This window comes from Amblyomma mixtum, chromosome 2, assembly GCF_055824585.1.
Source record: "Amblyomma mixtum isolate Tamu chromosome 2, ASM5582458v1, whole genome shotgun sequence".
In the NCBI taxonomy this organism is placed as follows: Eukaryota; Metazoa; Arthropoda; class Arachnida; order Ixodida; family Ixodidae; genus Amblyomma; species Amblyomma mixtum.
Window position 1 is genome coordinate 164,723,425 of NC_143013.1, and position 20,645 is coordinate 164,744,069.

At 51.5% G+C, this 20,645-nt stretch overlaps 1 protein-coding gene across 1 annotated transcript in view; it reads left to right on the forward strand.

Annotated features, from left to right (window-relative positions):
• Positions 1 to 15,747: 15,747 nt before the first annotated feature.
• LOC149361470 (uncharacterized) overlaps positions 15,748 to 20,645 on the forward strand; it is a 441,205-nt gene continuing 436,307 nt past the window's right edge. Inside the window, exon 1 of the mRNA XM_089568088.1 lies at positions 15,748 to 15,897. Within this exon, the coding sequence (XP_089424214.1) occupies positions 15,748 to 15,897 (150 nt within the window). The remainder of the gene's footprint in view (positions 15,898 to 20,645) is intronic.

The window sequence follows — 20,645 nt, forward strand, 5'->3', positions numbered from 1 at the left end:
TACAAGGAGGAAATGAAGCCGCTCACAGGCATGCCCGAGCTCTTCTATACCGGGCGTCTCCCCCTGGTGACCATGAAGGCTGCCGCCACCTGATAGGTTTAGCAGTGTATGCTGACAATCTCGCGCCATACAGAACAGCCAGAAAGGAGTACCCAACACCACAAAAATTCCTCAGTAAGTTAGAAGAGAGCACCCTTAGGAGACTACAAACCAACACGTACCCAACAGCAGCTAAATTACACCAGTGATACCCTAAACTATACTCTCCGCAGTGCCCACAATGTGGAGAGGTAGCTAACCTCTACCATATGGTGTGGCCATGCGAATTTAATCCCTTAGTTGACCCCAATCCCAAACCCTCGGAGGAGCAGTGGGAGGCTATTCTGCTCAGCGATGATCCTGACCGTCAGCACTGGCTGGTGGGGAGGGCCAGCGCAGCAGCTGCAGCCAATGGACTACCGGACTAGGCGGCCCACTCACACGTTCTGAGAATACTGAACTAATAAAGATGTTTTTAATCAATCAATCAACCTACCCATGAATTTTGACGGGTGCGAATAAAAGTTCTCTCTTTATCCTTCCCAGCCTGTAGCTATTAAGTTAGTGCTGCCGTCAGGGTTATTTCGCAATCATTTTATTGCGAAAGCTATACTACTCGCTGTTTCAAGCCTTCGGCTGCAGTTACGTCGCGCCGCGCACCTCTGGCGCTACTGCCGCTGTGACGTCATACAAGCTGTAGATTATTGTCGACCAACTCTCTCCTTCAGAGAGCCCGGCTGCAGTTACGGTGTGTGTTTGCCGCGCTGCGTACCGGTGGCTCTACTGCTGCTGTGACGTCATACCAGCTGCAGATTATTTCTTTCTCTCAGTCGCAACAACATCAAAAACAAAATAGAAAAAAATTGGCGAAGAGACTATGAGTTGTCGCGCAGCGGCGGCCGGTAGCCACGCGTGACCCGTAGGCGCCGCGCGCTGCGTTCCTTCAGTTGGAGGCGCTGCGCTTTTGCTTTCGCAACCTACCAGGCTTAACCAATGCTAAGCCCCGCGAATTTTTTTTCCTGCACTAAGCTTCAATTCACAATAACAATCCAGTGTGGTATTAGAATCAAAATGTCAGCTGACCATGTTCGTCGCTGTAGGTACTCGAGCTGGAGAGGTACATATCGTGAGTGGCAAATATAGCTGCTCCATGTATGGCACCTTTCCGAAATGGGGCTCGGGCTCCTATGCGTGTGAGGCGGCTTTGACAGCATCCGTACTCTGCTGTTAGGCTTTATAGGTCACAAAATACCCGAGGGAGAGAGAGAGAGTTTATTGTAACAGGAAAACGGGGCACGACCCCACTGCATTGAAATGATTATGTTCCTAAGGTCCATCACACCGGCAGCGCGGCCGGTGGAGAGAGAGATTGAGAAAAAAACTTTATTTAAACAGGAAATCGGGGCACGCCCCAGGGTCCCCGCACGGCCCCACTGCACTCAATTGTTTATATTCCTAAGGTCCATAACACTGGCAGCACGGCCGGTGGCGATGGTCTGCACGGCCGGGTCCTCCGAGCGCAGCAGGGTCTCCCAGTCCTCCGAGGTCTTGAGGTTCTCGAGGTCCCGCGGGGGAGGGTCCGCCGGGCAGAGGGAAGTGATGTGGAGCGAAGAAGCGAGAGAGAGAGAGAGATAAAACTTTATTTACAAAGGAATTCGGGGCACGCCCCAGGGTCCCCGCATGACCCCACTGCACTCAAGTGTTTATGTTCCTGAGGTCCATAACACTGGCAGCACGGCCGGTGGCGATGGTCTGCACGGCCGCGTCCTCCAAGTGCAGCAGGGTCTCCCAGTCCTCCCAGGTCTTGAGGTTCTCTAGGTCCCGCGGGGGAGGGTCCGCCGGGCAGAGAAAAAGGATGTGGAGGGAAGAAGCGAAGGGTTCTGGGAATAGGGCGCAAGCAGGAGTGGGGAAGGAGGGATGATAGTGGGTTAGGGTAAGGGGCGAGGGGAGAGTATGTGTTTGTAATCTGCGCCAGAGTGTTGCGTGTCTGTTATCTAGGGAGGGGTGGGGCGGGGGGTAGAGCTGGCGAGAGGCTCTGTGTGCCTGGGTCAGCTCACTGAATGAGTGCATGCGATCCTTCGTGAATCCCCGATCCGAGGCCACCTGAGCCCGGTTTAAAGAACCTCGGGCTAAAAGGTTGGCGGCCTCGTTTCCGGGATTCCCGGAGTGCGCAGGCACCCATATCAGCTCCACTTGGCGGAGCGGGGGTGCATCGGGCGAGTCCAGTATGCCAAAAGCAGGGACATGAACTCGGCCTCGAGCAAAATTTAGAATCGCAGTTTTAGAGTCAGTTAAAAAATACCGGGCTTCCGTGCGGGTTATAGCAAGGGCAATGGCGGCTTCCTCTGCAGCCTCTGGGGACGTATCTGGAGGGAGAGGTAGTGTTAGGAGGGTGGATGAAGAGGAGTCCACCGCAGCTGCTGTCGCTTCATCACCCGTGCAGGCAGCGTCCACCCATACGGCGTCCGGCTTACGGACCCTGTCCACCCAACCCGGCTAGGAAATTCCGTGACACGGGATACGTGTCCGGACTTAACCTTCACTCGCAACATACGACACGCAGACTGGCTCAACACCGAGGAGACCCTCGGTAGCGACCACTGCATCATTAACACTACACTACGCACACGCCCCCTCAAGCGTCCAAGAACACAAGCCCATATCCCAGATTGGACGAAATTCAGGCAAAATTTTAACTCACTTGATAATACACCCATTTCCGCGCAAGGCTACACAGCATGGTCCCAACAGCTGCTGGCACACCTTTCCTCGCATGAAACACACATCCAGCTCTCAGAGGCGGTCACGGACGTGGATAACCACCTTCTACACCTCTGGGAAGCCCGTCGCAGCCTCGTCCGCCGTTGGCGACGGCAGAAACACAATAGAAAGCTTAAAGCTCGAATTGCCGAGCTTACCCAGAAAGCGGCAGAGTACGCGGCCCAACTCGCCGACTCCAACTGGGTAGATAGATGCAACACGGCCGCGCGACAAATGTCCAGCCGAAACACGTGGCGTCTCTTTCGAGCCCTAATCGACCCAACCCAAACACGATCCGAAACACAAAAACATTTGCAGCGAGCACTGCACGCTTTTCCTGGCAACACGACTCAACTGGCACAGAAACTTCGGGACCAGTATCTGTGTACAGCCCAAGACCCCCGTGGATCTGCGTACTCTTATGCAGGCAGAGAGAACACGGAGCTGGATCAACCTTTCCAGCTCCATGATCTGCGGGCGGCTCTCGCCAAAATGAAACGGGGCACTGCGCCGGGACGGGATAAGGTCACCGTCAAGCTTTTGACGAACCTGCCCGACTTGGCATACCAGTCCCTCCTGGAATACGTAAATGCGATTTGGCGCGGGGACACCCCCCTGCCAATCGAATGGAAAACGGCTTTGGTCACATTTATTCCTAAAGCTGGCAAACCAATTGACACAGATAACCTCCGCCCCATCTCTCTCACCTCATGCGTGGGCAAACTAATGGAGACGATGGTGCGGGATCGGTTATCTACATATCTTGAACACAAACAAGTCTTTGCGAGCACCATGTTCGGATTTCGCCCACACAGATCCGCACAGGATGTCCTCCTGCAACTCAATCGGGAAGTCCTTGACCCCCTCGAATGCCCCCATAATGACCGGGTAGTACTCGCCTTGGATCTTAAAGGGGCATTTGACAATGTAACACATGAGATCATACTCACTAACCTAAGTCACACCGACTGCGGCCTCAACACATTCCAATACATAAGCCAATTTTTAATGGATCGTCAATCCTACATTCGAATTCAAGATAGAGACCATGGTCCTTACCTACTCGGCACGCGGGGAACCCCTCAAGGCGCGGTACTTTCCCCGCTGCTCTTCAATCTGGCCATGATGCACCTGCCGGCCCAGCTGAGTGGTGTCGCCGGCGTGCAGCACGCCCTGTACGCTGATGACATCACTCTTTGGGCCACGCAGGGCAGCACAGGAGACATTGAAACCAGCCTGCAAACAGCGGCGACGATATTAGACCGCTACGCCCGCCGCTGCGGTCTTCAATGTTCCCCTCAAAAATCGGAATTTGTGCACCTCCGCCCCTCACAGAAGTGCACAACTAAAATATCTCTCTCTCTTGAGAGTGGTCCCATACGCGAAAGTGATGAGATACGGGTACTCGGACTCTACATCCACAAACACAGGCGGCCAGACACTACATTGGCCAAACTCCGTAAGGTGGGGGACCAGGTGGGCCGCATGGTCCGCCGGGTTTCCAACAAACGCGGAGGGTTACGAAGTAAGGATGCCTTGCGGCTGGCAAACGCCTTCGTAACTAGTCGAATTCTCTATTCGACTCCTTATCTCCACCTACGGAAACAAGAGGAGGACGCCCTTGAGGTCATCCTTCGCAAAATTGTTAAACGTGCCCTTGACCTCCCTATCACTACTTCAAACAGCCGGCTTATGGCTCTTGGGGTGGTGAATACTTTCCGGGAGCTCCGGGAGGCGCACCTCACAAACCAGTACACGCGCTTGTCGCTAACGGAGTCGGGTCGCCGCCTTCTTGCTCGACTCCATATCCAACACACCCCTCCAATGGAAGACAGGTTTCGTATCCCGGAACTGTGGAGACGTGCCCTCCACGTGCGGCCTCTTCCAGCAAACATGTCACATGAAGACCATAATGGTCGGCGCCTGGCACGAGCGGAAGCGCTAGCCCGATATTATGGCAACAAAACAGGTGTATACTACGTGGACGCTTCCGGCCCTCACCACGGGGGATGGTACACGGCCGCGGTAGTTCACAACAGCAACACAGTTAACGGCCTAACTTTTAGAGCTCGCAGTGCAACACAAGCAGAAGAGGTCGCGATTGCTCTCGCGGCCTCACATTCCAATTCAAAATACATAATCACCGACTCGCGAGGGGCCTGTCGGAACGTCGAACAAGGCTGCACTCCCTTCCTAGCCTATCGAATATATCAAAATTGCATACGGGATACGGACCCCGCACACCGTTACCTCATATGGGCCCCTGCTCATCAGGGGTTGGCAGGAAACGAGGCAGCAGACGCAGCCGCCCGCGCGCTCTCTCACCGGGCTGTTTTCTCCTCCCCATCCGATCAGGAACCCGATTTTAATCCGGTCTATACATTCAAAGATATTACAACATATTATCAAAATTGTCATCGCCTTTACCCTAGCCCATGTAAAGGCCTGAAGAAGGCGGATGAGCGGCTCCTTCTCCGCCTTCTCACCAATACTTTGCTGTGCCCGGCAGCGCTAAAACATTTTGACCCCTCCTTTAGCGGCAGCTGCCCACACTGTAGTGCAGTGTCTTCTGACACTTATCACATGGTGTGGGCCTGCCCCTCCAACCCCGCTATTCCCCCCATCCCCAACCCAACCCGGGAGGACTGGGAGGCGACCCTGCTCGGCTGCCACGACTTACAGGCCCAACAAGCCTTAGTCGGGCGCGCCCGGGCGGCGGCAACCGCCACTGGGGTCCCATACTAGGGACCTCCACCTAGTGTTTGTAAGGATCGGTCCCTTACGGGCTGATCCAAACATACCTCCAGTTCATTCGAAATAAATGTTTTCACCACCACCACCGGCTGGGGGCCGTACGCTCGATGGAGTGCCTTCGCACGGGCTCTGCGGCGCTGCTCATGGTGGGACGGGTGCATATTCCTCGGGAGCGGCCTGATGAGAAGCTCTCGGTGAAGGGATCGTGGGATGGCGAGAAGGGTTGGGTCGTTGGCCGGTATTTTGATTCCCAGGGAGTCCAGGATATACCGACCTGTGGACGTTTTTGTGAGCTTGATGTATTGGGCCTGTCGGTGGGCCTCCACCAGTTCCCCGATCGTGTTGTGGAGGCCCAGGCCTAGTAATCTGTCTGTGGGTGTGTTGAGGGGAAGATGAAGTGCTACCTTGAATGCCTTGCGAATCAAAGCATCCAAAGCGTTTATGTCATGTTTGGATAGTTGTAAGTATGGGGTAGTGTACAGTACACGGCTGAGGACAAAGGCATGAATGAGGCGACATAGGTCGCGCTCCTTCATGCCTCTATGATGTCCCGAAACCCTGCGGATGAGGTGCGATATCGCGCCTGCAACCTGCTTGAGTTTCTTGAGGGTAGTGGTGTTTTTGCCATCGTTCTGGATGTGCAAGCCCAATACACGAAGGGTGCCAACCTCAGGTACCGGGTCACCATTCAGTTCAATGGTAATGGGGGAGCGGGGGCAGCGGTTGTTCTTAGGTCGGATGAGGAAGAGTTCGGACTTCTCTGAGGAGCAAGACAGTCCGATGGTCCGTGCCTTATTTTGGGTGTGGGTGGCTGCTTCCTGTAAGGTGTTCTCTATGTCGCCGTCACTGCCGTGGGTGGTCCATAGGGTGATATCGTCGGCATAATGGGTGTGCTTGAGGTGGGGAATAGTTGCCAATTTCTGGGCGAGGGGTATGAGGGTAATGTTAAAGAGAAAGGGGGAAAGGACGGACCCTTGAGGGGTGCCGATACTCTGAAGTGTGTAGGAGGGGGAAGACAGAGGGCCGAAGTGTATCTCAGCCGTGCGGTAAGTCAGGAATGCTTGAATGTAGGCGTAGGTGCGCACACCCACATTCAATGCGGATAGAGCAGTCATGATCGTCTGATGTTCAATGCGATCAAAAGCTTTGGAGGGATCCATAGCTAAGACTGCCTTGGTGTGACCTGGAAGAAGCGGGTCAAAAAGGTCGTGTTTGAGTTGCAGCAGGGCGTCCTCTGCGGATTGATGAGGGCGGAATCCCACCATGCTATGCGGGTAGATATTGTTGTCCGCCATGTGACTTGTGAGTCTCGCTAACACAACATGCTCGAGGAGCTTCCCGAGGCATGAGGTTAGCGAAATCGGGCGAAGGCTTTCAATGGTGAGTGGTTTGTTGGGTTTTGGTATAAATATTCCCTTCGCGTGGCGCCAGGACTGCGGGAGGTTACCCTCCCTCCAACAGTGGTTGAAGTATTTCGTAATGTGGGTGATCGATTGGTCATGCAGATTACGGAGCATGGAGTTTGTGATTTGTTCTGCACGAGGTGCAGTGTGGGCGCGGAGAATCAGGAGGGCCGCTGGGACTACCGTCTCCGTGATGTCTGTGTCGAGTGTGGGTTTTGCTTGTCCTGTGTAGTAGGCAGCGCTTGTGGCGGCACCTGGAGAGGTGTACACGGTTTGAAGTATGTCTAGGAGGGTGTCGGGTTCGTGAATGTGTTGATGTGTGAGGAGTGTCACGTGGGGCTGTGTTGCTAATTTGGCGCGTTCGGGGTCAATGAGGTGTTGGAGGAGTTGCCATGCGCGTTTGCTGGACAGGTTTTTGGCGATGCCGTCACGTATCTGTCCCCAGTTAGATCGGCAGAGCTCCGCAGAGTGCTCTTGGATTTGTGTCTGCAGCGTGCCGTGCCGCTTTTTAAGCGTTCTGTTAAGTTTATTGCCTTTCCAGCCTTCCAGGAGGCTGTGATAAGCCTGCCAGAGGTGGGCTAGGTGTGTGTCGAGGGTAGGGGTTTCGGTTGTAGTTTCAATGTGTCGCGTGTAGTGATGAACTTCATGCTTGAGTGAATGCACTCGAAGGCACTTTGGAAATTCTAAATTCTGCTTTGCGGAAGCCTTCTGGTCAACCCACTGCCGCTTCCCCGAACCGCTTGGCGACTGGCGGGCAAACTGGCGCCATTGGTAAGTGGGCGCCTGGATCGACCTGTTGTGTTGTTGATGAGGCCGCATAAGCGGTTGCCTAAAAACCATCCCGGTGGACACCCGAACCGCCCTATCAAGTAAGGGAGGAAGTGGGAGTGAAAGAAGAAGCAGTAAGAGGGCCCGTAATGAAGAAAATGAATTTGAGGAAAGAATATTATGGAGAAGGCTGCGCCTCTGCGCGAAGGAGAGGCCATAGTTGGCACGATTTCTGCGCGCGGACGTACACCGCGAGCATGGATGGACACCACGACCGCATGAGCCATTAAAGGCTTATTCCTGATTATCGCAGTATTCGCTGAGTAAAGAGTTTCCTCTATAGAATTGTGACTGCCGCGGTCAACAACCGACAAAACAAAAAACTCAGGGGGCACTTTGACTGTCGAAAGTGCGTAGAGGCGAAAGCATTTTCCGCACAACTTTGCCTATGTGACACTGGTGACGTCCCTACTGGATGACGTCAAACATAATTGATGATGAAGTAATCACAAATGACTAATTAGTGGCTAATTACAGATTCATGACTAAACACTAATTAGCTGCTAATTGTTGGCGCTTATGCTTCGGCTTTAGGAGTGGAACGCGACAGCGTGTTGTAGCGCTGCCAGGGAGTCCACGCAATGCCACTACCCGTTCGCCGCGATGCCTTGCGCTTTGAACGCAACGTTAAGGAAAGGAAATGGCGCAGCAATTATCTGTCATCTCGGTGGACGCCCGAACCGCACCGTACAGGAAGGGAGGAATTGGGAGTGAAAGAAGAAAAACTGAAAATTATATTTGAGGAAAGGAAATTACGCAGGAATGCAGAATTACGCAGAAGTATACGTCACAATTCGAAAGTAAGGAAAAGAAGCATGTATGGACATCACAGTGTACTGTATACATAAGGGTCTGTGACGTCTGGGGGCGTCATGACACTGGCACCCAGTGCTGTCCACCTCCAGGTGGTGGTGAAAAGCATTTATTACAAGCAGAACTGCTGCCGCCGCGGTGGCTCAGTGGCTATGGTGCTCGGCTGCTGGCCCGAAAGACGCGGGTTCGATCCCGGCCGCGGCGGCTGAATTTCTTTGGAGGAGAATTTCGAGGCCAGTGTACTGTGCGAAGTCAGTGCACGTTAAAGAACCCCAGGTGGTCGAAATTTCCGGAGCCCTCCACTACGGCGTCTCTCATAGCCTTAGTAGCTTTTGGACGTTAAACCCCATAAACCAAACCAAACCAAAACAAGCTACACAGAGAGGTAGTTTGGGAGGTATCCCCTAGAGCGCAACCCCCCTCACAAAAAATTCAGGGCCACTTTGACTGTCAAAAGTGTGCAGAGGCGAAAGCGTTTTCCGCACCACTTTGCTTATGTAACACTGGTGACGTCACCACTGGATGACATCACACATAATTGGTTGGTTTATTGGGGTTTGACGTCAAAAAGCAACTCATGCTATGAGCGACGCAGTAGTGAAGGACTCCAGAAATTTCGACCACCTGAGGTTCTTTAACGTGCACTGACATCGCACAGCACACTCGCTTCTAGAATTTCACCTTCATCGAAATTCAGCCGCCGCAGCCGGGATCGAACCCGCGTCTTTCGGGTTAGCAGCCGAGCGCCGTAACCACAGAGCCACCGCGGCAGGGCTGATGACGAAGTAATGAAAAATTACTAATTAGTGAGTGATTACAGATTAATGACTAAATACAAATTAACTGCTTATTAATGACGCTTAACCTTAGCCTTCAGGAGTGGAACGCGACAGCATGCTGTAGCGCTGCAGGCAGTCCACGGAACGCACAAAACACCTTTCCTGAGCCACACATACCAACTGACACCCTTCTTACTACCCTCCTCAATCCCCCCACCATCCAATATGGCGGGGGGAACACTAATTATCTCCCCATTATAACTTGGAACTGCCGCGGCTTCCGGGCAAAGCGCGCACCTCTGCAACTTCTCCTTCCCACCATCACACCCACGCCCCACATACTTCTCCAGGTGACTGCACACCGAGCAACCCTCCCCAGCTACACACTCGGGTACCACTAACACACCCAGGGCGTCCACACTCATCCACCGCAGCCTCACCTACAAAACTCATCACATTACATCTGAGACGCCCTGCGTGATCACGGAACTTATACATCACACACATTCACTTCCTTCTATATTTATAGCAAACATATACCACCCCCCTTCCCTGCCGATGGGCCCGCTAGAATCACTTCTGCGAAAGCTACACCATCTAGCAGGGAAACATCCCCTACTCATCGGTGGGGACTTCAACAGTCAGCATACTGACTGGGGATACACAACCACGACACATCGAGGTCGCAGGCTCTGGCTGCTCCTGCAGAACCTCCAACTCACTGTGCACAACACGTTTCAGACGCCTAGGCGGATCGGCAACAGTGTCAGCATGGACACGAGTCCGGACCTGACGCTGAGCCGCTGTATCCTCGGCGTTACCTGGAACAGAACACAACTTACACTGGGCAGTGATGATTACATTATACAAATCACTGTCCCATACAAACCACCCCGTCACGCAAATATGACACACGAACTCATTAACTGGGATGCCTTTCGCGCTGCACGCACCGCCCTCCCAGACACTCCCATCGCAGACATCGATGCATGGGTGCAATCACTCAAGCATGACGTTCACCACAACACGCGACACATTGAAACTACAACCGAAACACCGACCCTTGACACACGCCTAGCCCACCTCTGGGAGGCTTATCACAGCATCCTGGAACGCTGGAAAGGCAACAAACACAACAGAACGCTTAAAAAGCGGCTGGCCGCACTGCAGACACAAATCCAACAGCACTCTGAGGAGCTCCGTCGATCCAACTGGGGACAGATATGTGACGGCATCGCCGGAAACCTGTCCAGCAAACGTGCATGGCAACTGCTCCGACACCTCATTGACCCCACACGCACCAAATCAGCAGCACAGCTCCACGTGACACGCCTCACACATGAACACATTTACTATCCCGACACCCTTTTAGACACACTTCAAACCATGTACACATCTCCAGGCGGCCCCTCACCTCTACCCCACTACACAGGACAACCAAATCCTACACTCGACACCGAGATCACGGAGACGGAAGTCAGAGCGGCCCTCCTGATTCTCCGCGCCAACTCCGCACCTGGTGCAGACCAAATCACAAACTCCATGCTCCGTAATCTGGACGACCAATCGATCACCCACATTACGAAATACTTCAACCAGTGCTGGAGGGAGGGTAACCTCCCGCAGTCCTGGCGCCACGCGAAGGTAATATTTATACCAAAACCCAACAAACCACTCACCATTCAAAACCTTCGCCCGATTTCGCTAACCTCATGCCTCGGGAAGCTCCTCGAGAATGTTGTGTTAGCGAGACTGACAAGTCGCATGGCGGACAACAATCTCTACCCGCATAGCATGGTGGGATTCCGCCCTCATCTATCCGCACAGGATGCCATGCTGCAAATCACACACGACCTTTTCGACCCGCTTCTTCCAGGTCACACCAAGGCAGTCTTAGCTTTGGATCTCTCCAAAGCTTTTGATCACATTGAACATCAGGCGATCATGACTGCTCTATCCCCATTGAATGTGGGTATGCGCACGTACGCCTATATTCAAGCCTTCCTGACTGACCGCAATGCTGAGATACACTTCGGCCCTCTGTCTTCCCCCTCCTACACACTTCAGAGTATCGGCACCCCTCAGGGGTCCGTCCTTTCCCTCTTTCTCTTTAACATTACCCTCATACCCCTCGCTCGGAAATTGGCAACTATTCCCCACCTCAAGCACACTGCTTATGCCGACGATATCACCCTGTGGACCACCAACGGCAATGACGGCGACATAGAGAACACCTTACAGGAAGCAGCCACCCTCACCCGAAAGTACGAACGGACCATCGGACTGTCTTGCTCCCCAGAGAAGTCCGAACTGCTCCTGATCCAGCCTAAGAACCGCAGCTGTCCCCGCTCCCCCTTTGCCTTTGAATTGAATGGTTACCCGGTACCTGAGGTTGTCACTCTCCGTGTATTGGGCCTCCACATCCAGAAAGATGGCAAAAACACCACCAACCTCAAGAAACTCGGGGAGGTTATAGGCGCGATATCGTACCTCATCCGCAGAGTCTCGGGACATCATAGACGGATGAAGGAGCGCGACCTTTGTCGCCTCACTCATCCCTTTGTCCTCAGCCGTGTGTTGTACACTACCCCATACTTACAACTATCGAAACATGACATAAACGCTTTGGATGCTTTGCTTCGCAAGGCATTCAAGGTAGCACTTCATTTTCCCCTCAACACACCCACAGACAGGTTACTAGGCCTGGGCCTCCACAACACCATCGGGGAACTGGTGGAGGCCCACCAACAGGCCCAATACATCAGGCTCACAAAACCATCCACAGGTCGGTATATCCTGGACTCCCTGGGAATCAAAATACCGGCCAACGACCCAACCCTGCTCGCCATCCCACGATCCCTTCACCGAGAGCTTCTCATCAGGCCGCTCCCGGGAATATGCACCCGTCCCACCATGAGCAGCGCCGCAGACCCCGTGCGAAGGCACTCCATCGAGCGTACGGCCCCGAGCCGGACGCCGTATGGGTGGACGCTGCCTGCACGGTGATGAAGCGACAGCAGCTGCGGTGGACTCCTCTTCATCCACGCTCCTCACACTACCTCTCCCTCCAGACACATCCCCAGAGGCTGCAGAGGAAGCCGCCATTGCGCTTGCTATAACCCGCACGGAAGCCCGGTATATATTAGCTGACTCTAAAACTGCGATTCTAAATTTTGCTCGAGGCCGAGTTCATGTCCCTGCTTTTGACATCCTGGACTCGCCCGATGCACCCCCGCCCCGCCAAGTGGAGCTGATATGGGTGCCTGCGCACTCCGGGAATCCCGGAAACGAGGCCGCCAACCTTTTGGCCCGAGGTTCTTTAAACCGGGCTCAGGTGGCCTCGGATCGGGGATTCACCAAGGATCGCATGCACTCATTCAGTGAGCTGACCCAGGCATACAGAGCCTCTCGCCAGCTCTACCCCCCGCCCCACCCCACCCTAGATAACAGACACGCAACACTCTGGCGCAGATTACAAACACATACTCTCCCCTCGCCTTTTACCCTAACCCACTATCATCCCTCCTTCCCCACTCCTGCTTGAGCCCTATGCCCAGAACCGTTCGCTTCTTCCCTCCACATTCTTTCCCTCTGCCCGGCGGACCCTCCCCCGCGGGACCTAGAGAACCTCAAAACCTGGGAGGACTGGGAGACCCTGCTGCGCTCGGAGGACGCGGCCGTGCAGACCATCGCCACCGGCCGTGCTGCCAGTGTTATGAACCTTAGGAACCTTAACACTTGAGTGCAGTGAGGTCGTGCGGGGACCCTGGGGCGTGCCCCGAATTCCTGTTAAATTAAAGTTTTTCTCTCTCTCTCCACGGAACGCCACCACACATTCTGCGCGATGCGTTCCCCTTTGAACGCGACGCTTTTTTAGGAAAGGAAATTGCGCTGTAATTCTCTGTAATCTCGGTGGACACCCGAACCGCACTGTACAGGAAGGCAGGACATCCACCACCCGTTCCGCGCGGTGCCTTGCCCTTTGAACGCAACGCTTTTTCAGGAAAGTAAATGCTGCAGTAATTTTCTGTCATCTCGGTGAACACCCCAACCGCACCGTGACAGAAGGGAGGAACGCCACCACCCCCTCGGCGCAGTGCCTTGCCCTTTGAACACAAACCTTTTGAGGAAAAGCAACGGCGCAGTTCTCTGTCATCTCAGTGGACACCTTAACCGCACCGTACAGGACGGGAGGAAGTGGGAGTGAAAGAATAATGAGAAGGAGGGGCCCTAATGAAGAAACTGAAAATTGTATTTGAGGACAGGGAATTACGCAGTAAGTGTCTCGCATATCTCGGCATCTCGCATATCTCGGCATATCTCGGCATATCTCGGTGGTTGTCGGCATCATAGCGACAACCACCGCCTCTTCCAGGCCCTTGCAAAGAGCTTAGTAAGATGGAGGAGCGAAGTTTAAGGCGCCTGCAGACAGGTACTCTAGTCTGTCCTGGAATCACCATACATTATGATCGTAACACTGATGGGCGAGGCCCGCACTGTGGGGGGTGGTGGTGAAAACATTTATTTGGAAGGAACAGGAGGTATGTTTGGATCAGCCCGTAAGGAATCGATCCTTACAAACACTAGGCGGAGGTCCCTAGTATGGGACCCCGGTGGCGGTGGCCGCCGCCCGGGCTCGCCCGACTAACGCTTGTTGGTCTATAATTCGTGACAGCTAAGCAGGGTCCCCTCCCAGTCCTCCCGGTTTGGTTTGGGGATGGATGGAATGACCGGGTTGGATGGGCAGGCCCACGCGATATGATAGGAGTCCGAAAACACCGCACTACACTTAGTAGAACGTTAAGTTGGGCGAGTTGGTATAGGTTCATGGTTGAAAAACAGCGCACAAAAGACTAGACACAAGAGTAAAGGCGACGACAGGACAAGCGCTGATCTCACAACTAAGGCTTTATTGCAAAAACCTGGGTATATAAGGAAGGCATAATCATGAAAACAAAATTGAACAAACAAAACTATGACAATGATAAAACTAGTGTGCGCCCGAAGCCCACAATCTGTCAAGAAACGTGATCTCGTTATCACTTAAAGCAACCGAAGGTTTGCTAACGCAGCCCCGTTGCTCCGTTGCGATGAAGTATGCTTCTGCTACCTCCCGCGTGGTTTGATCTCTGTGAGAATACAACACCTTTGCTTGGCTTAACAAAGCAGTGCACTTTTTCTTCTTGCTTTTCATCACTGCGCACCCCTTACAGTGGGTAACAAGATAAGATTGGTCATTGCCTTTATCTAAATTGTTGTTGTGTTCTTGCAAACGCTTATTCAAGCAACGGCCGGTCTGTCCGATGTAGCGGGCACGTGTGTCGTCTACAGCTTTCCCCTTTCCTGCGGAGCCCGCTACATCGGACAGACCGGCCGTTGCTTGAATAAGCGTTTGCAAGAACACAACAACAATTTAGATAAAGGCAATGACCAATCTTATCTTGTTACCCACTGTAAGGGGTGCGCAGTGATGAAAAGCAAGAAGAAAAAGTGCACTGCTTTGTTAAGCCAAGCAAAGGTGTTGTATTCTCACAGAGATCAAACCACGCGGGAGGTAGCAGAAGCATACTTCATCGCAACGGAGCAACGGGGCTGCGTTAGCAAACCTTCGGTTGCTTTAAGTGATAACGAGATCACGTTTCTTGACAGATTGTGGGCTTCGGGCGCACACTAGTTTTATCATTGTCATAGTTTTGTTTGTTCAATTTTGTTTTCATGATTATGCCTTCCTTATATACCCAGGTTTTTGCAATAAAGCCTTAGTTGTGAGATCAGCGCTTGTCCTGTCGTCGCCTTTACTCTTGTGTCTAGTCTTTTGTGCGCCGTTTTTCAACCATGAACCGCACTACAGTGGGGGCAGCTGCCGTTAAAGGAGGTGTCAAAATGTTTTAGAGCTGCCGAGCACAGAATTGTATTGGTGAGAAGGCGGAGAAGGAGCCGCTAATCGGCCTCCTTCAGGCCTTTACATGGGCTAGGGTAAAGGCGATGACTGTCTTGATAGTAGGTTGTAACATCTTTGGAGGTATAGATTGGAATAAGATCGGGGTTTTAATCGGGTGGGGAGGAGAAAACAGCCCTGTGAAAGAGCGCGCGAGTGGCGGCGTCTGCTGCCTCTTTCCCTGGCAACCCCTGCTGAGCAGGGGAATATAGTGTTACGAAGAAGACGACGCTGGCAGTTGCGCGGCCAGCCCCAGTCCGAGGCGGATCGGCTAAGTATTGGGTGGCTTGTCCTGTTTCTGTTTTTCCCCCTGCTCCTTTGCGCATTTTGTCTTGTGTAGATAACGCACGCAGTTCAATTAATTGAGTTCATGTCTACGCAGTCTGCCGGCCGGGGGAGCTCCCCCTGGTCGGCTTCCCTATCGCCTAATGAGATGCCTCTGGAGGCTTTTCAACGCACAGGCGTCCGCAGCATTCCTGTGGCGCTGGTGCCGAAGGATGGTGGTGCCATCAAAATGTCCAACCCAGGGACTGTTCGTGTTGCTCTCCAGGCAGCCACGTCCCTCTATGAGGAAATTTCTGAGGTGAGGCAGTTTGGACGCGGCGGGATACTGTGCCGTTCCCAAGACCTATCCTGCGTAAAGGATCTTCTAAACTGCGCATCCTTGGGATATATTCCGGTTAACAGCTTTATTCCTTCCCATCTCGCCTGCACAAAAGGTCTAGTCCGTGGGGTCGACTCCTGTATGACTCCGGTGGAGACCCTCGACCTTCTCTCCGCGGCAGGCGTTGTTGCTGTGTAGAGATGTAGCCGGGAGGTGAATAATGTGCGTGTACCAACCGAATCAGTCATTGCCACTTTTGCTGGTACTTCCTGCCCGTCAGAAATTAAAGCATGGCCACTGATCTTCCGGGTCGATCCCCTTCCATCAAAGCCACTGCAATGTAATAACTGCTGGCGATATGGACATAGTGCTGGTGGTTGCAAGTCCACCTTGCGATGTTGCAATTGCGGCAGTGACCATGCATCGACTGCATGCACCGAACAGGAGGTTAAGTGTGACCTTTGCGGGGGTGATCACGCTGCAAATTCGCTGGATTGCCCTTCTCGGGCTCAAGAATCACACATTGTTGAGTTAATTGACCGCAAACGCTGTTCGCGGCGTGAAGCCATAATCGAAATTAAAGAAAGAGCGCATGGCTATGCGGGTGTGGCAGCCCGCTCAGGTGTCGCCCTCGATGCATCTGTCTCGCAGGCCATAGTGACTGCTGTAGAAGCCTCAGTGACGAAAATGATTGAAAAGATTGTATCAACTGTCACAGAGAGCATCTCAAACGCTCTCGCTACGCAGATTACTCAGGCCATGCAATCTGCAATATCTTCACAGATGACACGTTTGCCATCGTTGCTTTCTCAACCTTCATTATCGGTCATATCGCCACCCCAGGAACCAGTTAGTCCTGATGCTCCTATTATTAGCTCCGGCGTTTCGAATGATGTCCCAGTCACTCATGATGCAGAGATGATGGATACAGATACGCGAGTCCTCAAACGCAGTGGCTCCCATATGTCTAACCCGTCTTCTCCTCAAAATCCGAAATCAAAGAAACAACAGCTGGGCTCTAAGCCAAAGGAAAATATTTTGCGGCAGGCAGTTGCTGCTGCTCAGATCGCGCCACCATAGGGGTGTTACGAATACTCCACTGGAACTGTCGGTCACTCATTTCAGCTTCAACAGATTTACTTTACCTTTCATCACAACTTAATCCAGACATAATCATTTTGCAAGAAACTTGGCTTTCACCTGAAAAACATTTCCATTTACAAAATTATTCCTCATTTCGCCAAGATCGCCTGTCAAGAGGAGGGGGGTTGTTCATTCTCGTTTCTTCAAAATTTTGTCACAGGGCCAAAATTGTTTTCAAGTTCTCTTCTCTAGACTATGAGATGATGGCTTTAGACTTTGTAATTCCTGGGTGCTATACCTTCTCATTAGTTAAAATTTATTTTCCTAATGGTGTGCAGGATTCAAGGCCTCTAGATCTTCTACTAGTCAATTGCCACAAGTCAGTTCTGTTGGCAGGCGACTTCAATTCGCACAATGTATCGTGGGGATATAAGACAGATCCCTGTGGCAAACGCCTTTGGGATTGGGTTACAGATAACAACCTTATGTGCATGAATTCAGGTTTGCCGACCTTTCTTCGGGCTCAAACCGTATCTGTATTAGATTTAACTTTCTCCAGCCCTTGTGTTCCTGTTCTGAATTGGTCGACAGTTGGTTGTGGTACATCTAGTGATCACATACCTATTATTTTTGAGGTTAACTGCCGCTTAACTCCAGCGTCTTCACAGTTGAGATCATATATTAATTATAACCAGTTCCAGGTTCCTTTGCGCTCTACTCTTGCGTTAGCGTTAAGTTCTGAAGACGATCATAATTCAAAAGACATTTGCTTGGCTATTGAGGAATGCCGCAAAAAGTCCGAATTCCTGGTGCCTACATCAAAAGGGACCAATTCAACAAGGTGGTGGAATGCAGACTGTACGCGGGACTACAGACGCAGAAAGGCTGCATGGAAGAAGCTCCTCCACAATCAGTGCCCGAAAAATTGGCATGATTATAAGTTTATTGCAGCCACTTTTAAACGCGCGATTTCGCGGGCTAAAGACAATTATGAATCTGAGCGTTTCTATTTCCTGACGAAATCAGGAAACCGACGTGCACTTTTCAGATTTTTACACTCGCGGAAAAAGGTACCGGCCCCAGGTAATTTTCCCTCATGTGTCTTGACTCCGCAAGAAGCAACAGACACCATTGAAACCATTGCCAAAGGATTAGAGAAGCGTTTCTCGTCTGCACTACCTTTGCACTCCGTGTGTGTAGCGTCAGTGGATCAGATTAAGCTTGTCCCTCAGGTTACCCTTTCAGAACTTTCGCCTATAGTGCTGAGGTTACCATCAGCTGTTCCTGGACCTGATAGGGTACCGTCAAACATGATAAAGATCCTCTTTGAGGAGTATCCTAACTCTTTATTACAGCTAGTAAATGATTCCATCAATCATGCTTCGATTCCACCTGAATGGAAACTCGCCAAAGTGATTCCTTTACCTAAAATAATGGCGGCGGCTATTCTCTGGAAAATATTAGACCTATTTCATTGACATCCAATGTGGTTAAATTAATTGAAAGGGTCTTGCTCCTACGTATTTCGGAGTTTGTGGATAGTGATAATATCCTCAGTCACTGTCAAATCGGTTTCCGTCGAAAATGTTCAATATGGAATGCCCATGTTGACCTCGAGAGTCGAATCCTCCTTGCGCGGCGTCAAAAAATGCATGCTGCTTTGGTTACATTAGATGTAGCCAAAGCTTACGACAGTGTGGAACACACCATATTATTGCAAAGACTGCAGACTCTGCAGTTTCCACACTACTTAATTGCTTGGATCTTGGCGTTCCTAGATAAGAGGCAGTTTTATTGTATACTCCATGGTGTCAACTCTGGATGGTATAAACAAACTAGAGGTGTTCCTCAGGGGGCAACCCTTTCGCCCATACTCTTCAACATTCTACTCAGCTCAATTCCCAGTCATCACGAAATTCGCACGTACGTCTATGCGGACGTCATTGCTTTTTTCTCGGCTGCTCCTGACATTCAATCTCTTTACGTGCGTCTGCAATCGTACCTGAACTTGCTTGAGATTTGGTTGGGTGGGCTACGACTCACTTTAAATGTTAGCAAATGGGCTACCCTTGTTTTCCGACTCCAAGATCCTGTTGCTCTGACTCTAACTTACAAGCAACAAATTATTCCCCAAGTTCAGTCTTTAAAATATCTTGGTGTCATTTATGACGACAAGCTCAAATGGCGCTCTCACATTGACCATGTTGCAGCGAAAGGCACTCGGGCTGTGGGCATGTTGCGTAGATTAAGCAATCCCCGGTCTGGAATGCGGAGAGATGCACTTTTAATGATTTATGTTATGTACGTCCGACCAATGTTAGAATTTGGATCAGTGCTGTTTTCTGGTTCAGCTGCTTACAAAATTCGCCCCCTTGTTCTTTTAGAGCGGGAAGCTCTACGGTTGTGCCTTGACCTCGCTAAATTTGTAGCTAACGACGTGCTTTACCTTGAAGCTCGAATTCCACCTTTAGTATCTAGATTTAAGTTTCTCACTGTTCAGACGTACCTCACGATATATGACTCAAGTTTCCACCGTTCCTCGTCTGTGTTTTGTTGCCAGCCGACCTTCTTTTTTGGAATCCACTGGCCTCGATTTCATACACCGCAGGTAGTACTGGTAGAATCTTTACTTCACCCGTTAAATGTACACCTGTCTGACATACTTCCGACACAGAAGAGTGGGCCTTCCGTGAAAATTGTCTATGATGACGTTTTCCCGAAGAATGCAAAGTATTTACCATAAAGCATTTTAAATGGATTCTTAAAAGACCATTTACAAAGTCTACCTGTTTCCATCATGATTGCTACTGACGCCTCCCAATGGGATGAAAAGGCAGGAGTGGGAATATATTGCCCGCTTCTGGATTGGTCTTTTTCTGTGCATCTTCCGGATTTCACCCCAATTTTCCAAGCGGAGTTTCTGGCGGTGGTGCTTGCTCTTCGGAAACTAGACCCTTCTTTCTCCGCAACGGCTGTCATTACTGACTCCTTTTCTTTGTGCTTGTCCCTTGCCTCAGCTATGGATTCTCCAATCCTAATCACCTTCTTATCATTACTTCCTCCCCATTTGAGCCTTTTACATATGATATGGGTACCGGGTCATAGCAGTGTGACAGTGAATGAAGTGGCTGATAGCCTGGCAAAAGCGTCCCTCAATGGCCCCGTGCTACCTATTCTCCCGGCTACAGCGTACATCACAGCAGCGAGGTTTCGGAGAAGCATTTTGTTAGGCATGACATCTCGATCAATTTTAAGATCTGATGATTTCCTGCATCTTCAGTATCCGTGGAGCAGGAAATCATGCCATTCGCGACAGCTTGAAGTCTCTCTAACTAGGCTGCGCTGCCGGATCCCCCCCTTAAATTTTTATTTGCAGAGGTCTGGTTTGGCGCTTTCTCCCGTCTGCGCATTCTGTGGTGAACAAGAATCAATAGACCATTTTTTGTTGTTTTGTCGACGCTTCACCATGATGAGACGTCGATATTTAGAGCAACCACTTCAACAGCTTGGCCTTAGTTTGAGCAGCCCGATCATATGGTCATTTGGCGCCACCATTCTCGGTTACAGCCACAGGTCTGTTTTTACCGCCATTCAAAATTTTTTACTGGAATCTAAACGGTTACCTTGCTAATATTTTATTCTTC